At 37.6% G+C, this 21,900-nt stretch overlaps 1 protein-coding gene across 1 annotated transcript; it reads left to right on the top strand.

The window, feature by feature from the left end:
* Positions 1-19,701: 19,701 nt before the first annotated feature.
* On the top strand, positions 19,702-21,630 carry LOC129899829 (uncharacterized). Its single transcript, XM_055974840.1, has 3 exons — positions 19,702-20,337; positions 20,650-20,778; positions 20,968-21,630. The coding sequence occupies exons 1-3, from the start codon at positions 19,702-19,704 to the stop codon at positions 21,628-21,630; spliced, it is 1,428 nt and encodes a 475-aa protein (XP_055830815.1).
* The last annotated feature ends 270 nt before the right edge of the window (positions 21,631-21,900 follow it).

Below are 21,900 nucleotides of genomic sequence, written 5' to 3' on the forward strand. Positions count from 1 at the left end.
GGGCTACCACTTGGAAGTAGGGTCCACCCCCAAGCTGCTGCATCACCTACTTGAACCTAAGTAGGTGCCTCACCTGATTGCTTGAGGTACTACCATGTGTTACTCCTCCATTACCTGCAATGTGTCATCCTCTCCTCTTCCTCGTGGGTTTGTAATCTCATCCTATTTTAAAAGCCTATGTAATCCGTGCTACGTAAGCTTGGTATGTACTCAAATAGGTTGAGTATGTAAGACTTCTAAGTTAGTAGCTTATGTAGGTAAATCGAGTCCTACGACTCATTACTTGGCCTCCAATTCCTTCCGGATTCTTATGAATTTATTTCCAACCTTCTCTACTATGGGGTATCACATTTGCCTTTCCTTAAAGTCATTTGATAGTGTCGTAGCTTATCCAGCTCACATGATAATGTCTAAGAAACTTAAGAGACATTCCGAGCTCAAGAGTGTGGGGTGTAACACTATGGATATTGTTGCGCATGTTGAGGAAGGTAAGAGGGAATTAGTTAAAGAGATCCATAGATTGGCATGTTTAGATGTTTGTTTGGTTGATTCCAATGATGGAGACGTTCTTAGAAATAATGTTTTGGAATCTTCTCTTGCGGCAGACGTTAAGGCCAAATAATACTATGATTCAATTTTGGTTGAATTGAAGAAGTTGGTTGCCAAAAAAGCCATTGAAGCCTTTTCCCTAGGGGGAATGGGGTATTACATTACCAATGTCATTTGTGTGTTCCAAATGTTGATGGATTAAGAGAGTTGATATTGAATGAGGCCCATAGTTTATGATATTCAATTCATCTGGGATATACCAAGATGTATCGTGATTTGAGATAAGTGTATTGGTGGAATGATATGAAGAACGACATAGCAGAGTTCGTGGATAAGTGTCCTAATTGATAATAAGTAAAAATTGAACATCAAAGGATGCTAGGTCTAGCTCAAGAAATTAAAATCCCTACTTGGAAGTGGGAAGATGTTAATATGGACTTTGTCACAGGTTTGCCTCATACTAAAAGACAACATGATTCTATTTTGGTCATTATGGACCGAATGACTAAATCGACACATTTTCTTCCAGTCCAACTTCTTATGGTGCCGAAGACAATGTTAGTTTGTACATTTGTGAACTTGTAAAACTTCATGGTGTTCCTTTGTCGATTAGATCGGATAGAGGTACTCAATTCAATTCACATTTTTAGAAGTCATTTTTGAAAGGTCTTGGTACTAGATTAAATCTATGTACCACTTTTAATCCTCAAACTTATGGACAAGCCAAAAGAATGATTAAAAATTTCAAGGATATGTTAAGGGCATATGTGATTGAACTTAAAGGAAGTTGGGATGAGTATTTTCCATTAATTGAGTTCGCCTACAATAATAGTTATCCCTCTAGCATCCAAGTGGCTCATTTTAAATCCTTGTATGGTAGAAGATGTAGGTCTCCCGTAGGGTTGTTTGAAGTTGATAAGATGGCATTGATTGGTCTAGATTTGGTAGTCTATGCAGTAGAGAAACTAAGGCTCATAAGAGAAAGATTGAAGATAGCTCAAAGTCGTCAAAAGTCCTATTCAGACAAGAGGAAGAGAGAGCTTAAATTTGATGTTGATGATATGGTGTATTTGATGATTTCACCTATGAAAAGAGTAATGCAATTTGGTAACAAAGGAAATTTGAGTCCTATATATGTAGGACCCTACAGAATCTTGTAGCGTATTGGCAAAGTAGCATATGAGTTAGACTTTCCACTTGAGTTGGCTTTGGTTTATCCAGTATTTCATGTGTCAATATTGAGGAAGTTTGTGGGTAATCCAAATTCTATTGTGCCAATGGAGAATGTGAGTATTGAAGAAAATTTGATTTATGAGGAGATTCCAATTGAAATATTAGACCGGCAAATGAAGAGGTTAAAAAATAAAGACGTTGCATCCATCAAGGTGTTATGGAGGAATAAAAAAGTAGAGAGTGCTACGTGGGAAGCAGAATCAAACATGATGAAGCATTATAGGTATCTCTTTCCTTCCACTCAATCCTAAAGGTTCTAAGTTTTTCATGATCAAATCGATTAAACTTCTACGTTTTAGTTCCATATGTCATTCATATGCCACATGATTCATGAAAATAATTTTTTCTAAAAGAATATGTCTTACGTTAGGTATGAAGTTTACATGTTTTATGCATTTTTAAAAGTGTCCTCATGTTCATGTTGTGTTGCTAGTCCTCTTTCCATGTCCTTCTTATATTACTCGAATCTCATTCGAGGTCCAATGTTCCCAAGAGGGAGATATTGTAACATTCCTCAAAAGTCTCACAAGTGCCTTAAGAATTCCTTAGGAATAGGCCACTCACATTATGCATTATCCTTAATCTTTTTGGCAAATTAGAGCCTGGAATATTGATCATGGGTCAAAACCTGTGGGAATATGATCTCAATGGATTTTTAGGACACGTATATCGAAAGATAGATTTTTCTAGAAATTGCACAAAATAGTAAAGTGCGCGGCTCTCCGCATCATGGACTTGCTCCCGTTAAGTGAAGTATTTCCCCGTGTAAAAATCTAGCAAAAATCTCATTCGCTCAACATTGGCCAATCAGGGAACACCTCTGCATCACGTACCTGGGCGATGGTTTTTGTCCAAATTTAGTTTTTAAATAAGGTAACTTTTGACTTTTCCCTAATTGTTAGTTAATGAACTTTGACATTTTTAGGACTTGATTCAGCTCAATAAATTAACCTAAACCTGTATTTCTATTCGATTTCTATAATTCACCTACTCAAATATTTCTCTCTCTACAAAAGACTCTCAAGGACTCCATTGAAGACTTCAAATAAATTCACTCAAGCTCTTCATCAAAACCATCAAGTTCTTCCAAATTAGTTGGTCTTCTCACTTAAGGTTTATGGTTATTGATTCATAGATTCTTTCACTCATGAAACCCAATCAATTTTCTAAGTTTTCTATTAAATTCAAGTATAGGATTTTATGAAATTTATGATCTCTATTCTAATTGGATGAATTATGATTCAAATTATGATTATGAGTCTATTTTGATATAAATTAATGTTTATTGCATTGAATTGAAAATCTTTTTTTTCATGAATTCTCTTATATTGATATGTAGGGTTCATGATATGAATTATGGGTATTTTTAATTATACTTCCCAATGAAATCACCTTTATGAATTATGTATGGGCTGATAGAAAGTATATGATTATGCAAGTTTTCAAGTCAATTTCATGATTTTTCAAGTCAATTAATTATGCATTTGATTTTACTCTAAATTCAAGTATGAATTGTGAACAAGAATCACAAGTATGTTCAAGGCATAAATTTCATGCAAGTTATGAAGTAAGGTGACAAAAGGCCCAATGAGGTGACCTAGGACCTAACTATATGAATTATGCAAATATGATAGTAATGATTAAAGGACAATTCTTACATTACAAGTATGTTATGAAAATGAGCTACCCTATGATTTCAAACCTATGATCATAACTATGGTATATGTCATTGTGATTTCTATGCTATGTATGTATTCTGTGGAATTTGACTTAGCACCGAGTGAAACTGAGGTGGAGGACCTACCAAAAGCCCTAGTAGCAACCTCGTGTCTCTTAAACTATGTGCTACCATAGGTTACCTTCATGCCCTAGCTATTGGATTCACATATAGCATATGTATGACATGCCTAGCGGGGTAGAGTCTACCTTGGTAAGTAAATTCCCTTGTTCTTCATTATATGGAGAGATAACGGGATTCCATGTTATATCTCATATGGTTTTATTAGTGATTATGGTTCCTATCCCACATATGTATAATTTCTTATGTATGTCATGATTTAAATTATACTCTTTTAAATGCTTTGGTTATTATTATTTTCTCATGAGTTATCTCATCTTATAATGTGTTTTACTTGACAATTGCATCCCATGATTTACGTTGCATGTCATACCCTCATACTTAGTACATTCCAACGTACTAATGCATACCTTTAGCCTACATTTATCATAATTTAGGGGTTGACATTGAAGATCATATTCGTCGGTGTGGCTAGTTAAGCTTTCCTATTCGGCGGCGTTTTAGCGAGTCCTCATTTATCAGGGACTAGTCATCAGTTGGTTTATTATTTTCAAAGACCTTTTTTATGTTGCATATTGAGGATGACCTAAGGACATGTCTTATCCCCCGCCATGTTCATGAGTAGAGGCATCTAGTTGGACAAATGTTTCGATTCTATGTTGTTAGGTGACATTCTTTATTCACTATTCATGGTTTAGACTCTCTTATGATATTTCCGCTTTTACTTTACCTTATGTATGCTTATAATATGTACAAGAAGCTTGGTTTGAGTCCTTCGATATTTTGACCGTCGTGTTATGACTAGGCCCTAGGTCGGATCGTGACAAATATATTAAAATATATGCATGTAGAGTCATTATGTAAAATTCTATAAGATTTTATCATCAAAGTTGAAATATTAATTTATGAAAACCTTTGGACTCTATGGATTGAAGAACCTATGTATGAAGATCCACATCCCTTGGGGGAAACAAAATACCTAATGAAAGCTTGAGAAGGAGAGGAGACTTAAAAATGCCTTGAGATGAACCCTAGCTTGGCTTGAAACTCATGGGAGTGTTTGAGAAGAGAGAATTTGTGTTTGGAAAGTTGGAGTTAAATAAAATGAGGTCTTTTAAGGGTCTAGGGTCTTTAGATAGGTGAACTCTGCCCTCAAAACGAAACCACTTTGGCTTATAATGTAGGAAAAGACCAAAATATCCCTCTGAAGATCTGGCCGAAACTGCCTTCATAGGGTACCTTTACAGTTCGTTATGTCTACAACAAAATGTGGTGGGATTCCATGGTAAAAGACTTGGAAAAATATTTCAAAAGTGTTGTAGAGAAATCTCTGAACCTTTTTCATGGACGGGCACTACGGACTGTATTGTTGTTCACAGAAGGACACCATGGGTCATGGTTCTCAACAGCGATCCTAGGGCTTAAATGAGTTGAAAAGTGGCCTTCACATATGGACACTACAAACCGTATTGCATTTCACGAAAGGTCACCACGGGTTGTGGTCCTCTCCTGTCTGAGCAGCTTCACTAAAATAGCCATAAGTTTTTACTCCAAACTCGAAATGAAGCAAACTCGGTGACATTGGAAAGATGATACAGCGAAATTTGATTTGATATGTCATGGGAAACCTTATTTGAAATATTCAGGGATATATTATTTCTTAAATTTGACCTATTTAAAATCTTACATCAAAATTCAATCAGTAAGGAAGATTTCAACTTAAGGTTATAGCCTATGCCTCTAGGCAACTTAAAGTTCTTAAAAGAAGCTACCCAACCCATGATCTTGAACTTGCGGCGGTTGTGTTTGCTTTGAAAATTTGGATCCATTATCTTTATAGGGTGCACGTTGATGTGTTTACCGACCACAAAAGCTTGCAATATGTGTTTAGACAAATGGACTTGAACCTTAGGCAAATAAGGTGGCTTGAACTCCTAAAAGACTATGACATGAGCATCTTGTACAATCTGGGTAAGGCAAATATTATAGCCAATACTCTTAGTCGATTGTCTACGGATAGTGTTGCACATGTTGAGAAAAGTAAGAGGGAATTAGTTAAGGAGGTTCATATATTGACAATTTTAAGTGCGCATTTGGTTGATTACAATGATGGAGGCGTTCTTATTCATAATGGTTCAGAATCATCTCTTGTGGCAGACATTGAGGTCAAAAAAGACAATGATTCGATTTTTGTTAAATTGAAGAAGTTGGTTGCCCAAAAAAACCGTTGAGGCTTTCTCCCTAGGGGAGGATGGGGTATTACGTTACCAAGGTCATTTGTGTGTTCCAAATGTTGATGGATTAAGAGAGTTGATATTGAATGGTGCCCATAGTTCTTGGTATTCAATTAATCCAAGATCCTCCAAGATGTATCTTAATTTGAGGGAACAATCTTGGTGCAATGGCATGAAGAACGACATAGCGGAGTTCGTAGCTAGGTGTCCTAATTGTCAACAAGTAAAAGTTGAACATCAAAGGACGGGAGGTCTAGTTCAAGAAATTGAAATACCTACTTGAAAGTGGGAAGATGTGAATTTTTGACTTTTTCATAGGTTTGCCTCGTACTAAAAGACAACATTATTCTATTTTTGTCATTGTGGACTGAATGACTAAATCTACACATTTTCTTCTGGTCAGGACTTCTTATTGTGCCGATGACTATGCTAAGTTGTACATTTGTGAACTTGTGAAAATTCATGGTATTACTTTATTGATTATATCGGGTAGAGGTACTCAATTCAATTTACATTTTTATAAGTCATTTTTGATAAGTCTTGGTATTAGAGTCAATCTATGTACAACTTTCAATCCTCAAACTGATGGACAGGCCAAAAGAACGATTCAAAATTTGGAGGATATGTTAAGGGAACGTGTGATTAATATTAAAGGAAGTTAGGATGAGCATTTTTCATTGATTGAGTTACCCTACAATAACAGTTATCCCTCTAGCATCTAAATGGATCCTTTTGAAGCCTTGTTTGGGAGAAGATGTAGGTCTCTGATGGGGTTGTTTGAGGTCGGTAAGATGGCATTGATTGGTCCAGATTTGGCAGTTTATGCAATAGAGAAAGTAAGGCTTATAAGAGAAAAATTGAAGACACCTCAAAGTCGTGTAAAGTCCTATTCAAACACGTGGAGGAGAGAACTTGAATTTGATGTGGATGCTATGGTGTATTTCAAGATTTCACCTATGAAAGAAGTTATGCGGTTTGGTAAGAAACGAAATTTGAGTCCTAGATATGTAGGATCCTATAGAAAATTGAAGCGTATTGGCAAAGTACCGTATTAGTTAGACTTGCCACTTGAGTTGGCTTTGGTTCATCCGATATTTCATGTGTCAATATTGAGGAAGTTTGTAGGTGATTCAAATTCTATTGTGACAATGGAGAATGTGAGTATTGAAAAGAATTTGACTTATGAGGAGATTTCGATCAATATTTTAGACCGAAAAATGAAGAGGTTAGGAAATAAAGACATTGCGTCCGTCAAGGTGTTATGGAGGAATCAAGAAGTAGATAGTGCTACGTGGGAAGCAGAATCAGACATGATGAAGCATTATTCGTATCTCTTTCCTTCCACTTAAGCCTAAAGGTACTAAGTTGTTCATGATCAAATCGATTAAACTTTTACGTTTTAGTTCCATATGTCATTCATATGAATTCATGATTCATGAAAATGATTTTTTCTCAAAGACTAGTCATATGTTAGGTATGAAGATTACATGTTCTATACATTTTTCAAAGTTTCCTCATGTTCATGTTGGGTTGCTAGTCCTTTTTCCATGTCCTTCCTATATTAGTCGAATCTCATTCGAAGACCAATGTTCCCAAGGGTGAGATATTGTAACAATCCTCAAAATGCTCATAATTGCCTTAAGAATGCCTTGGGAATAGGCTGCTCACGTAATGCATTATCCTTAACTGTTTTGGTAAATCTGAGACCATAATATTGATGAGGGGGTCAAAACTTGTGGAAAAATGGTTTCAGTGGTTTTTAGGACCCATATATTGAAACGTAGATTTTTCAAGAAACTGCAAAACAGTAAAGTGTGCGGTTTCTCCACGTCGTGGTCTTGCACCCATTCAGTGAAGTTTTTCCCCAAGTCAAAATCTGGCGAAAATCTCATTCACTTAAGATTGGCCTATTAGGGAACACCTCCGCATCGCGGACCTAGGCGATGATTTTTGTCCGAATTCAGTTTTTAAATAAGGGCCTTTTAGACTTTTTTTTAATTGTTAGTTAATGAACCTGGACGTTTTTAGGACCTGATTCAACTCTATAAATTATCCTAAACCTCTAATTGTATTCACTCTTCTACAATTAACCTACTCAAATATTTGTCTTTCTACAAAAGATTCTGAAGCATTCCATTAGAGACTTCAAATAAATTCACTCAAGGTCTACATAAAAACTCTCAAGTTCTTCCAAATTATTTGGTCTTCTCACTTAGGGTATGTGGGTATTGATTAGTGTATTCTTTCATCCATGAAACTCAATAAATTTCTTAAGTTTTCTATTAAATTTAAGTATGGGATTTTATGGGATTTGTGATCTCTATTCCAATTGGATGAATTATAATTTAAATTATGATTATGAGTCTATTTTGATATAAATTGATGGTTGTTGTATTGAGTTGAAGATCTTTTTTTCATTAATTCTCCTATATTGATCTATAGGGTTCATGATGTGAATTATGAGTATTTTAAATTGTATTTCCTAATGATATCACCTTTATGAATTATGCATGGGTTGCTACAAAGTATATGATCATGCATGTTTTCAAGTCAATTTCATGATTTTCAAGTCAATTGATTATGCATTTGAGTGTTACTCTAAATTCAAGTATGAATTGTGAACAAGAATCACAAGTACGTTCAAGGCATAAATTTCATGCAAGTTATGAAGTAAGGTGACTAAAGGCCCTACGTGGTGACCTAGTATGATTGTAATAATGAAAGAAAAATTCTCAGATTACAAGTATATTATGAAAATGAGCTACTCTATGATTTCAAACCTATGATCATGACTGTAATATATGTCATTATGATTTCTATGCTATGTATGTATTCCGTGGGATTTTACTTAACACGAGTGGACTTGAGGTTTGGCCCTACCAAAATCCCTAGTAGCAACCTGATGTCTCTTAAACTACATGCCACTATAGGTTGCCTTCATGCCTAGCTATTGGATATACATATAGCGTATGTATGACACACTTAGCGGGGTAGAGTCTACCTTCGCAAGTAGATTTCCCTTTTCTTTATTGTATGGGGGGACAACAGAATTTCATGTTATAGCTAATATGGTCTTATTGTTGGTTATGGTTCCTATCCCACATATGTATGATCTCTTATGTATGTCATGATTTAAATTATACTTTTTTAAATACTTTAGTCATTATGATTTTCTCATGACTTTACTTATCTCATCTTATAATGTGTTTTACTTGACAATTGCATCCCATGATTTACGTTGCATGTCATACCCTCATACTTAGTACATTCCAACGTACTAATGCATACCTTTAGCCTACATTTATCATAATGTAGGGGTTGACGTTGAAGATCATATTCATCCACGTGGCTAGTTAAGCTTTCCTATTCGGCGGTGTTTGTGGTGAGTCTTCATTTATCGGAGACTAGTCATTGAGTTGGTTATTGTTTTCAAAGACTTTTGTTATATTGCATATTTAGGGTTAGCTAAGGACATGTCTTAGTCCCCGCCATGTTAATGAGTAGAGGCATCTAGTTGGACAAATGTTTTAAGTCTATGTTGTCAGCTAACATTCTTTGTTCACTATTCATGGTTTAGAGTCTCTTATGATATATCCACTTTTACTTTACCTTATGTATGCTTAAGATATGTACAAGTGACTTGGTTGGATCCCTTTGGGATTTCGACTGCCGTGTTACGACTAGGCCCTAGGTCAGGTCTTGACAAAATATATCAAAATCTATGCATTTCGAGTTATCATGTAAAAGCCCATAAGATTTCATCAACAAGGATTGAATTATTAATTTATGAAAACATTTGGGATCCATGGGTTGAAGAACCCATCGATGAAGACCTACATATCTTGGGGGAAACAAAATCCCTAATGAAATCTTGAGAAGGAGAAGAGACTTGTAAAAGCCTTGAGATGAACCCTAGATTGGCTTGAAACTCTTGGGAGAGTTTGAGAAGAGAGAATTTGTGTTTAGGAACCTTTTTCATAGACGACTACTATGGACCATCTTGCAGTACACGGAAGGACACCACGGGTCGTAGTTCTCACCAGTTATCCTAGGGATTAAATGGGTTGAAAAAGTGGCCTTCATGGATGCCCACTACAAACTGTATTACGTTTCATAGAAGGTCACCACGGGTCGTGGTCCTTTCCTGTCTGAGCAGCGTCACTAAAATGACCATAACTTTTTACTCCAAACTCGGAATGATGAAAACTCGATGGCGTTGGAAATAAGATACAAAGAAATTTGATTTGATAGTTCATAAAACACCTGATACAAAATATTCAAGGATATATGATTTCTTAAATTTGACCTATTAAAAATCTTACATCGAAACTCAATCGGTAAGGAAGATTTCAACTTAACTTTGTGCTAAAGATTCTCGTTACCTTAAAACATATCCAAATATATTCCCATGCTAAAAAATTGAACTTAAAACTCCTAAGATATGGATCCCTAGAGAGACCGATGGTCCGTGAAAAGATCCACGGGCCATGGGGTTGTCCGCGAAGATTGCCTTGGGAAATTTCCTGAGGTTCTTGGGGAGGGGTCACCACGGAGGGCTTCACGGCTAGTGGTGCTCACAACATTCCATGGTACTCCATCGTGGTTCATATCCTATAGATCTGAGTCTTTGAATCTCTACCATGGTTTCTCACCACGGACTAGGCTGATTACCATGGCCCGTGAAGGCTTTTGTGGCCAGATCCTGGTGCCACTTTTTCTACAATTTTTGAAAATTCATCATTTGTTCCTTGGTTTGGGACCTTCAATATTTCCAGAGTCTTACAACATCTCCACCTTATGAATATTCATTCTCGAATGAGAATTATTATATTAAAAGGGGAAATGACATGAGGATTAGCCACCAAACATGAATACAATGAAACTTGAAATGCATCAAACATGAGATCTTTAAACTTAAATAACTTTAAAATTTAACTTCATGAACATGCATGTACTTGAGGACTTAGGAAAACCGAAACATAAAAGTCTTAAACATTTGAACATGAATGACTTATTACCTTAGGCTTGAGTAGAATGAAAGAGATGAGGATAATGTTTCATAATATCTTCTTCCACTTCCTATATAGTACTTTCGACTTATTGATTTCTCCTAAGGAATTTAACGAATGCAATTTCTTGTTCCTCAATCTGTTGACTTGCCGGTCTAGAATTTCAACCGGAACCTTGTCATAGGTCAAAATTTCTTCAATATTCACTATCTACAAATGCACATAGAGCTAGGATCTCCCGCACATTTCCTCAACATAGACACATGAAACATCGGATGAATAAAGGCTAACTCCAATGACAAATCACATTCATAGGCCATATTAACAAAAAGCCGTAAGACCCTATACCTTTATATGAAGATCTATTCCAAGAGTACTAACCCTTATTACCATATTTCACAAAACTCGAGACCTAATAATGAAACATCCAATGCATTGTACATTCACCCACATGTCATCAATACAACATTCAGAACTAGTTCTATAACCACTCTATTACACTCACTTAAAACCCTTAACAAGATGTAATCAATAGCCTACTACAATCACTTTCATATCTATAAAATACACATTCAATCCTACCATTCTAACCACTTTACAGATCTCTTGAAGTCATCATCACTTAATAATTTTTATGTCTAAATTAGCATCTTTACATTTAGATTTGAATTAACTCCGACTAAGTGCACCAACCCGAACATTAACCTTACTCAGATGAGAATGCCTACTCACATTATAAATCTCATTAACCACGGGAGTCGACTCAATATAAGGACTCTCGAAATTGAGATCTCTAACCCACAATATGATAAATGCAACCCTTAGAATCAACTTTCGGGCCTTAAGACAAAACATGAACCTACCCTTAACTACTGAATCATGATCCTTCCATTCTAGAATAGAATCATTATGGAATTAAAACTTAACTGAATAAGTTCAATAATCTATAGAAGCATAAGGTGTATGCAACCAATTATTACCATTTCAAAAAGGGAATTCACACTTACCGGATGAAGTACCATGCTAAATTTAGGGACCCACAAAGATGTAGGGCTGAAATCATCAATGACTATACTTATCACTCTTAGAAACCCATGGACAATGCATAAAATTAGGATCCTTCACAACATATAAAAACCATACATCTGAACTGGCTAAACAATCTCCCCGATGGTACATTCCATACTTTGGGCTTGCGAGAAGAGTTTGACCACTATCATTGTCACCTTGATACCTAGGGTTAGAAACACTATACTTGTGATACTTAGGCACTTAATCACTATTAAAAGATGATCCATCCTAAATTCAAGCCTTCGTGCTCATCCTAGCAACCTCCATAAGCTTTTTCTCGTCAATCTGCTCCGCATGAGTCGTTAATCGGGAGATATCTATTTCCTTGACCAATATGACCATCTTGTACTCCTTGGACACCAAGAATGAAACACCAAAAATGAACTTGCTCATTCTAGAATGGGTGTTAGAGACCATGGAGGTAGCATACTTGGATAGTTTTGTGAACTTGAGGGCATACTCCCGCACACTCATACTCCCTTGACGAAGGTTGATGAACTCTTGGATTTTGACCTCCCTAAGATCTAATGGGAAGAAATGGTCTAGGATAGCACTTTTGAACTCTTCCCATTCCATCGGTCCTTTTTCTTCATTCCTCTCAAAAATCCAATGCTCATACCACACTCGAACCACGCCTTTTAGTTGGTAAATCACTAGTTCGACCTTTTCTTTGGTGGCACACCCCTGATAGACACAATATGATACACCTCATCGATAAACTCTATAGGGTCCTTAGAACCATTCAAATTTGGCAGATTCATCCTTTGAAAATTCAAATCCAAAAGGCTGGATTTTGCACTTGAGGAGAAGGCACACCTTGATGCCCTTGGTAGGACTCAACTTGAGCCAATAATGCGAAGATGTTGCGAAACTCGCCATGAGTTACCCCTTCCTCACAATGTAGGATATACAGAACAAGAGGAGCTTTGTCCTCATCGTCAACCCTTGCTATTTGAGGTTCTCTTACATGAGGCATTATCTATTTAACATAGAATCAATTGTTAGTTAGAAGAAAACTTAGGAGACTCTAGGGCACGACATGAATTGATAGAAATGAAGACCTTCCTAAATGTCCCATAGTCTCCTATTCATAGTTGTGGCATGCTTCAAAACTATCAACAATACCCTATTTGATGCAGTATTTTAGACTCCGAGGACCATTTTAAAACCTCGTGCTCTGATACTAAGTTTTTCACGACCAAAGCCTAGGGCCTAAACGTGACATAACGAATAATATACCTGGAGGTACCTCACCCAAGCCTCTTATCCATTATGCATTTTAGTGGTAATGATAAACAAATCAAGAGGAAACATAAGGGATATAGGGAATAAGGTAGATAACATAGAATAGAAATCATTGGCAACATCAATGATTATTTATTTGTCCAATAATACCTTTACTTTCTTTAGATTTGGTAGGGTCTAAGACATATCCTTAGCTCACCCTCATGATAATTATCAAAAATTAATATGAGATAACTGAAAGCCTATACATGTAAATAGTAAGAAAAGAACATGGAATGTTGTTTCCAGAACATAGGAGCTCACTAACTAAGTAGCCTTCAATAATAAAACTAGCCACACAGAGGAGAATATGGAGCAACGTTGGTCCCTACATGGTGATATCATGTAAGAAAAAGTATATGTTAGTACTTTGAATGAACTAAGTATGTGAGTATACAATGAAATATATCATTATATAATAAGTTGATGCAATAGATCATACTAGAACCTTGTAATCATTCGAAATGCCATTTAGAGTTATGAAACTCAGGCAATGAAATATAGAAATTATCTTGAATCATAAAAGAAACTTAAACATTATACAGGTAATCATGAGTCATTATCAGAAAGCATATACTTGCAAAGTACCATGAATCGTAAATAAGTATACCATAAACCTTTTGAAAGGAATCTTTAAGCTTTGTGAGAGCACATACTTTACTTTGGACTGGATATAGTATACATCATATGTTATATCTTCAAAATTGGAAGAAGGAACTTGTACCTTGTACATAAATTGTGTGAACTATAACATGGAGTCCTGATGTTACCCCTACATCGAAGTAAAAAGATGAGACTACTTGCCAAGGTAGACTCTTTCATGCCTAAGTGGATCTACTAAGCTATTATGTAAACCGGGTACTCACCCCTAGTTCTTAGACTCGGGTACTCACCTCAAATCTTTGATATTTTGGGTACTAACCTCTTAGAGATTTAGATATTCGCCTCTATCTCCTATATACCTATGGTGGTACGTAGTTTTGGGATATGGGTATTCATCCCTAGTCTAGCTCGGTGCTAGGTAAGCTCTTAATAGAATAATATTTAAATTTCATAATAACATAAGCATTTATATAACTTTAACATAAAATCATCATTCGATGGAATAGCTCAACTAAACCTTTCATTTGATTCAATGCGAGAATTATCCTTTCACATAGAAACTTTACTTTGGCTAAGAAGCCCTTTCATCATTCAATCAATCATAAGACTCCAATTTCATCAATACTTGCTTCATATAATTCATTTTGGAGTCAAAGCTTCCATCTCTAACTTCATCCAAATAGAGTAAAACTTGGGGGGACACATTTCACAATCATTCATTCTTTCATTGAAAAGACTCTCATGACCATAGTCATTATCTTTCTTAAATATTTAATTGGAATCGATAATCTTCAAGTCATGCTTTAGTGAAAATAGAGTCAAAACTAGGTGGGTTCAAATCAATCAACTTTCAAGTCATTTAAATCAACGCTAGTATGTATAAGAGTAAAGGAATACATCATTTAAATATCTTAAAACAACCCACCAATATACTTTAAAATAAAAACCACTTTCATACCTTCATATAAGGACATGAAATCAAGAATCAATATTCATCAATATATCTAAATAAACTTAAAATATATCAAAATATATGCATTTAGAGTCATCATGTAAAAGCCCTTAAGATTTCATCATCAAAGATTGAAATATTTAATTTATGAAAAAATTTGGGATCCATGGGTGGAAGAACCCATGGATGAACACCCACATACCTTGGGGAAAAATCTCTAATGAAAGCTTGATAAAGAGAGAGAACTTGAAGATGCCTTGAGATGAACCCTACCAAAGCCAATAAGGTATGTAAAGTTTTACCTTTTCTTCACTTGGCATGTCCTAGATGTATTAGGAGTGGATACGAGCCTCGGAAATAACTCTATTCATCGGAATCGACGCCCAAAATTTTCCCATTTCTATTCAGTAGAATTGAATTAGGCATTTATGAATATTTTTGGAAATATTGTCTAAACTTCTAGATTTAGCATAAATGAATTTCGACTATCTTGAAACTCTTATAAAGGACATTATGAAGTTTAACGCACATAATTTGTATACGCCACCTCATTTGACTGAGGTGGGCCCCACTATTCTGAATTTTTCTTTGTTATTCCGTTTGGCTTATGTTAGGTAGTATTTGAGAGAAATTCTTTGCTACTCTTCTGAATATTATATGACTAATTATTCCGTTAAGTCCCATAATATATTTTGAAATAGGGAGACGATTCCAGAAAACTATTTTGACATAGACTATCGTGAGGTTGGTAAGATTTGCGCTATTATTATTATTCAAGTTCTTTTTATATATGATTTGTTATCAAAACCATGCTATCGAGTCTGTATAAGTATTTTAAATTTTAAATTGTATTTAGTTTCTCACTACTCTACTCATGTATATTGTAACCACTCTTCCACTAAGCCTGGGCCAGGATATATTTTCATGCATATTTCTCTGCATTGTTCGCCGTATCCCGACGTGAGGGGGCAGGTATAACATGTACAATGGGTGGTGTATGTTAGGCCATGGAGTTATGCTGTGCCATGTACACCTATGTTTGGGATATGATATGATCTGATATGATATGATATGATCTGATATGATATGATTTGATATGATTTTATATGGCCATCTGATATGATATGATTTATTATGGAGATATTTCCTACTCTGGTGTTATGCTATGCCGTGGTGCCGATTATGGGAGGGCGACCATATTTTTTTCATCGAGTCCCATAATGGGGCTGGATATGGCATATGTTTTTGCATATATGATTTGAGATTATGATAAGCATATTGAAATACTGAACATTTATTTTGTATTCTGTACATACTATTCAGATTATGATTTTATCTAGTACAGTTCATGCTTTATATATTCGGTACATTTTTCGTACTGACCCCCTTTCTTCGGGGGCTGCGTTACATGCCCACAGGTACCGAAGTTTGATTTGCTGATCCGCTGGTTTAGGACATCTGCTGTGTTATTGACAGAGCTCCCTTATTCGGAGCTTGTATTTTGGTACTGACTTTATCTCTGTATATTTAGATATGTTGGTCAGGGGTACGACGGGGCCCTATCCCATCTTATGACTATGCTATCATCTGTAGAGGTCTGTAGACAGAGTTATATTGTGGGTTTTGTATATATGTCTTGGATTTTGATTGTTTCATGACGGTCTATCGGCCCTCGTGCCTATATCTGTTTTTGTGATCTATTTAGTGATCTTTCCTAATTACTACCTATATTTTCTCGGCTAACATGCTAATTTAGGGTAAGGGTATGTTTGGGTGCTCAAATCGAGCATCAGTCATGGCCTACGGGGTTAGGTTGTGACAAAAATAGTATCAGAGCGGTTGGGTCCTCGGAATGTCTACAGACTGTGTCTAGTAGAGTCTTGTTTATCGGTGTGTTGTGCACCATATCTATAAGTAGGAGGCTACAGGGCATTTAGGATATTACTTTTTCTTCTTGTCTTAGATCGTGCGATAGAGCTATATTATTGGGATGATTCTTTCCTAACGAAACGATTGTCATGTTTTCAGTAATGCCTCCGAGAAAAACGACGGCTGCCCAAATGGGTAAATTAGTAGCACTCGGTGAGATTGGTCAGGCGCAGAGAGTTACCAGGGCCCGATTGATGCCTGAGAGGGAGACGGTGTCCCCGACAGCCAGCTCTGCGACACCGCTAAAAATTAGGGCTACCCCAGCTGAAGATCAATGGGTAGATTCACTAGTTTTCGGGGTCCCAGCACCCGAGCCTCTAGCTCCACAGCCAGGAGTAGAGGGCAGGGCTATGCAGGATGCGGTCCAGCTGTTGACCAGGTTGGTGGCAGGCTAAGAACATAAATGCTGTTTGGGCGGAGATCCGGTACACAGGCTTGATAGTTCGAGGGCTCGTGAGTTTCTGACTTGTAACCCTCTAGAGTTCTTTGGGACAAAGCCCGAGGAGGACCCGCAGGAGTTCATTAGGGAGATGCAGCGCACTTTACGTCTGATTAAAGCTTCTGCGATAGAGTTGGTTGAGTTGGCTTTGTATAGACTACACGAGGTAGCTGCTAACTGGTATGAGTGCTGGGAGTTATCCAGGGGTAGACTAGCTACTCCATCGGTATGGGATGAGTTTACGGAGGCGTTTATTAGTTATTTCCTACCTCCTGAGATGCGGAGAGCCAGAGCAGATTGATTTTTGCAGTTAAGGCACCAAGGTCGCAGTGTTCGTAAGTATAGTCTGGAGTTCGACTTATTGGCTCGATATGCACCTACTCTGGTAGAGTACATGACAGACAGGATGCACAGATATGTGATGGGCCTAGATTGGTACTTGGTAGATAGTTGTTTGGTGATAGATGCTCAACCAGGAATGGACATCGCCCGTATTTAGGCATATACTCAAGGCATGGAGGAAGACATAGAGGACACCAGTCCGACCGAGATTCTAGCAGGAGTCAGACCAAGAGGACCAGATCAGCTGGGTATTTTGGACAGTTTCGACCAGGCCATTCTAGTAGCAGGGTAGCAGACAACCCACCCAGCTAGCACAGAGTATGCCTCTATTGTCCTCGGGCCAGAGATCAGGTGGCACAAGATATTCGGGAGCAGGTCCGAGCTCTAGGGCTTTTGGTTTGCAGTTAGACAGAAGTTCTGGTCAGATGTGGCCACCCAGGCCTCCGTGTTCTTATTGTGGTAGATACCATCCGGGAGAGTGTTATCGTGCTACAGGGGCTTGTTTTAATTGTGGTCGTCAAGGCCATACGATGAGGGATTGCCCGAATAAGGGTAATTCAGGCGGAGCAGCTCGGCCTACAGGATCATTTACTGGGTCATCATCTTCTTCAATAGCTATGCGCCCCATGGGTCAGGGTGCGTCTACATCAGCAGGCAGCGGTAGAAGCCGGGGCAGAATTTCTAGTTCTAGCGGTCCTTCGAACCGTACCTATGCTTTGGCCACCCGGCAGGATCAAGAGGCATCTCCAAACGTGATCACAGGTACATTACTGATCTTTTCCCAAACTGTATATGCATTGATAGATCCAGGTTCTACATTAGCATATATTTCCCCATTGACTGCTGATAAGATTGGGGTAAATCCCAAACCGATAGAACCATTTGAGGTAGCTACTCCTGTAGGGGATTCTATTATAGTAAGGCGATTATATAAAAGTTGCTCAGTAATTATATGTGATCGTTGCACTAAAGCAGACCTAATAGAATTGGAGATGACTGAATTTGATGTGATTATGGGAATGGATTGGCTATCTTCCTATTATGCTAATGTTGACTGTCAATGGAAGGTAGTTTATTTCCAATTTCCCAGAGAACTAGTGATAGAATGGGAAGGTAGTACAGCATCGCCGAGAGGGAAGTTTATTTCCTACCTTAAGGCGAAAAAGTTGATCAGAAAAGGTTGTATTTATCACATGGTTCGTGTACAGAACTTGGAAGCGGAAACGCTAACCCTTCTGTCAGTTCCAGTAGTTAATGAATTTTTAGATATATTCCCAGACGAGCTTCCAGGCCTTCCTCCCAAATGGGAGATAGACTTTACCATAGATGTGCTGCCAGATACTCACTCGATATCTATTCCCCCATACAGAATGTCACCTATAGAATTAAAAGAACTGAAGGAGCAATTGAAAGACTTGATAGAAAAAGGCTTCATCAGACCTAGTACATCACCTTGAGGAGCCCAGTATTATTTGTGAAAAAGAAAGATGGGTCGCTACGGATGTGTATTGATTACAGGCAGCTGAATAAGGTAACTATAAAGAATAAATACCCCCTCCCCAGGATTGATGATTTATTTGATCAGTTACAGGGTGCCAAGTGGTTTTCAAAAATAAATTTGCGATCGGGATATCATCAGGTGCGGGTAAGAGAATCTGATATTCTAAAGACAGCATTTCGGACTCGATATGGCCATTACGAGTTCAGAGTGATGTCCTTTGGATGACAAATGCTCCAGCGGTATTTATGGACCTTATGAATTGGGTATTCAGACCATTCCTGGATATGTTCGTGATTGTATTTATTGATGATATTCTGATTTATTCTAGATCAAAAGAAGAGCATGCAAATCATCTGAGAGAAGTACTTACAGTACTCTGGCACCAGAAATTGTATGCTAAATTTTCTAAATGTGAATTCTGGTTGACTTCTGTGGCATTTCTGGATATATTGTTGGGGATGATGGTATTCGGGTAGATACCCAGAAGATCGAGGCCGTAAAGAATTAGCCTAGGCCGACGAAACCTACAGAGATACGTAGTTTCTTGGGATTAGCAGGGTATTACAGGAGATTTGTAGAGAAATTTGCTTCTATTTCAGCACCACTGACAAGATTAGCTCAGAAGGGGGCCAAATTCCAGTGGACTGATGCTTGTGAACGAAGCTTTCAATTATTGAAAGAGAAGTTGACTACAGCTCCAGTTTTAACACTTCCAGAAGGACTAAATGGGTATGTTATTTATTGTGATGCTTCAGGTATGGGAATAGGTTGTGTCTTGATGCAGCATGAAAAAGTTATAGCTTACGCTTCCCGGCAGCTTAAAAAGCATAAAATAAATTACCCTACTCATGATCTGGAACTGGCAGCAGTGATTCATGCTCTAAAGATATGGAGGCACTATTTATATGGTGTTCATGTTGATATCTATACAGACCACAAGAGTCTCCAGTATATTTTTAAGCAGAAAGACTTGAATTTGCTGCAGAGGAGATGGATGGAGTTCTTAAAAGACTATGATGTCGATATTTTATATCATCTAGGGAAGGCCAACGTCGTAGCAGATGCACTCAGCCGTAAGTTCTTGGGTAGCTTGGCAGGTGTTCCACCAGGAAAGAAGGAAATAGTTCGTGAAATTAGTCAATTGGCCAGTCTTGGAGTTCGCTTGGATGAATCTGGAGATAATGGGGTTTCGGTTCGAGAGTTTGCTAAATCTTTCATTATAGAAGAAATAAAGCGACATCAATATGAAGATCCTATTTTGGCACGGTATCGATATACAGGTATTGACAAAGAGAAGACCTTTTTTGGTATTATATCTGATGGAGTATTATTATACAGGGGTAGGTTATGTGTACCTAACGTTGCTGGGCTACGGCGACAGGTTATGGGTGAGGTACATTATGCTCGATATTCTATTCATCCCGGGACAACAAAAATGTACCATGACCTCAGATGTTTATTCTGGTGGGATGATATGAAAAAAGATGTTGCTGAGTTCATGGCCCAATGTATAAACTGTCAGTAGGTCAAGATTGAACACCAGAAATCAGGTGGCTTATTACAGGAGATGGAAATTCTAATGTGGAAGTGGGAGATAATTAATATGGATTTTATTACAGGTTTACCTCGCACTCCACAGAAGTATAATTCAATATAGGTTGTTGTTGATAGGTTGACTAAGTCAGCCCATTTCCTTCCGGTTCAGATCACATATTCAACTGAGGATTATGCCAGGTTATATATTAAGGAGATAGTAAAGCTCCACGGAGTTCCTATATCCATTATCACTGATAGAGGTGCCCAGTTTACAGCAAATTTCTGGAGATCTTTTCAGGCGGGTTTGGGGACCTAGGTGAGCCTTAGTACATCATTCCATCCTCAGTCTGATGGTCAAGCCGAGCGTACTATTAAAATGCTCGAAGATATATTGCGGGCCTGTGTTATTGATTTCAGGGGTAGCTGGGATAATCATCTACCACTTGTTGAATTTGCTTATAATAACAGCTATCATTCTAGTATTCAGATGGCACCGTATGAGGCTCTGTATGAAAGAAAATGCAGGTCACCTATAGGTTGGTTCGATGTGGGTGAAACTAAGTTGATTGGCCCAGATCTGATTCAGCAGGCAGTTGAGAAGGTGAAGCTTATTCAGGAACGATTATTGGCAGCTCAAAGTCGACAGAAAGCATATGCTGACAACCGGCGTCGACCTTTAGAGTTCCAAGTGGATGACTGGGTATTCTTGAAAGTGTCACCTATGAAGGACGTCATAAGATTCGGTAGAAAAGGAAAGCTTAGTCCGAGATACATCGGGCCTTATCAGATTGTCCGTAAAGTAGGCAAGGTTGCCTATGAGTTGGACCTACTAGCTGATTTAGAAGCAGTACATTCGGTGTTTCACGTGTCTATGCTTTGCAAATTCATTGGCGATCCTTCCAGTGTATTTCCCATACAAGTCATTCAGGTGACCGAAGAGCTGTCCTATGAGAAAGAGCCGGTGGCTATTTTAGATCATCAGGTCAGGAGATTACGCATCAAATATGTGGCCTCGGTTAATGTATTATGGCGCAATAAGCACCGAGAAGAAATAACTTGGGAGGCTGAGGAAGAAATGAAGGAGAAGTATCCTCAGTTGTTTTCTGCACCCACAGGTAACCTAAATATCTTATTTATCTATGTTGGTTAGTTAATAAATTATGTGAAATTACTGTGTTCATAAAACCCCTAGAATCAATATAATATTCGGGGATGAATGTTCTAAAGGGGGGGAGAATGTTATAACCCGTACTTTGCGCCTAAGGACATGTTAGGTATACTTATAACAAGTCAAGGGTAAGACTATGCTTGGTCTTGGTATATACAAGCTTCTTATGATTAAGTTGGGAGGTGAAATTATTAGAAAAGATTAGGGGTAAAATTGAAATTTTGAAGGTGGAAATATTAGAAAAGCTTAGGG

This window comes from Solanum dulcamara, chromosome 8, assembly GCF_947179165.1.
Source record: "Solanum dulcamara chromosome 8, daSolDulc1.2, whole genome shotgun sequence".
Lineage (NCBI taxonomy): Eukaryota > Viridiplantae > Streptophyta > Magnoliopsida > Solanales > Solanaceae > Solanum > Solanum dulcamara.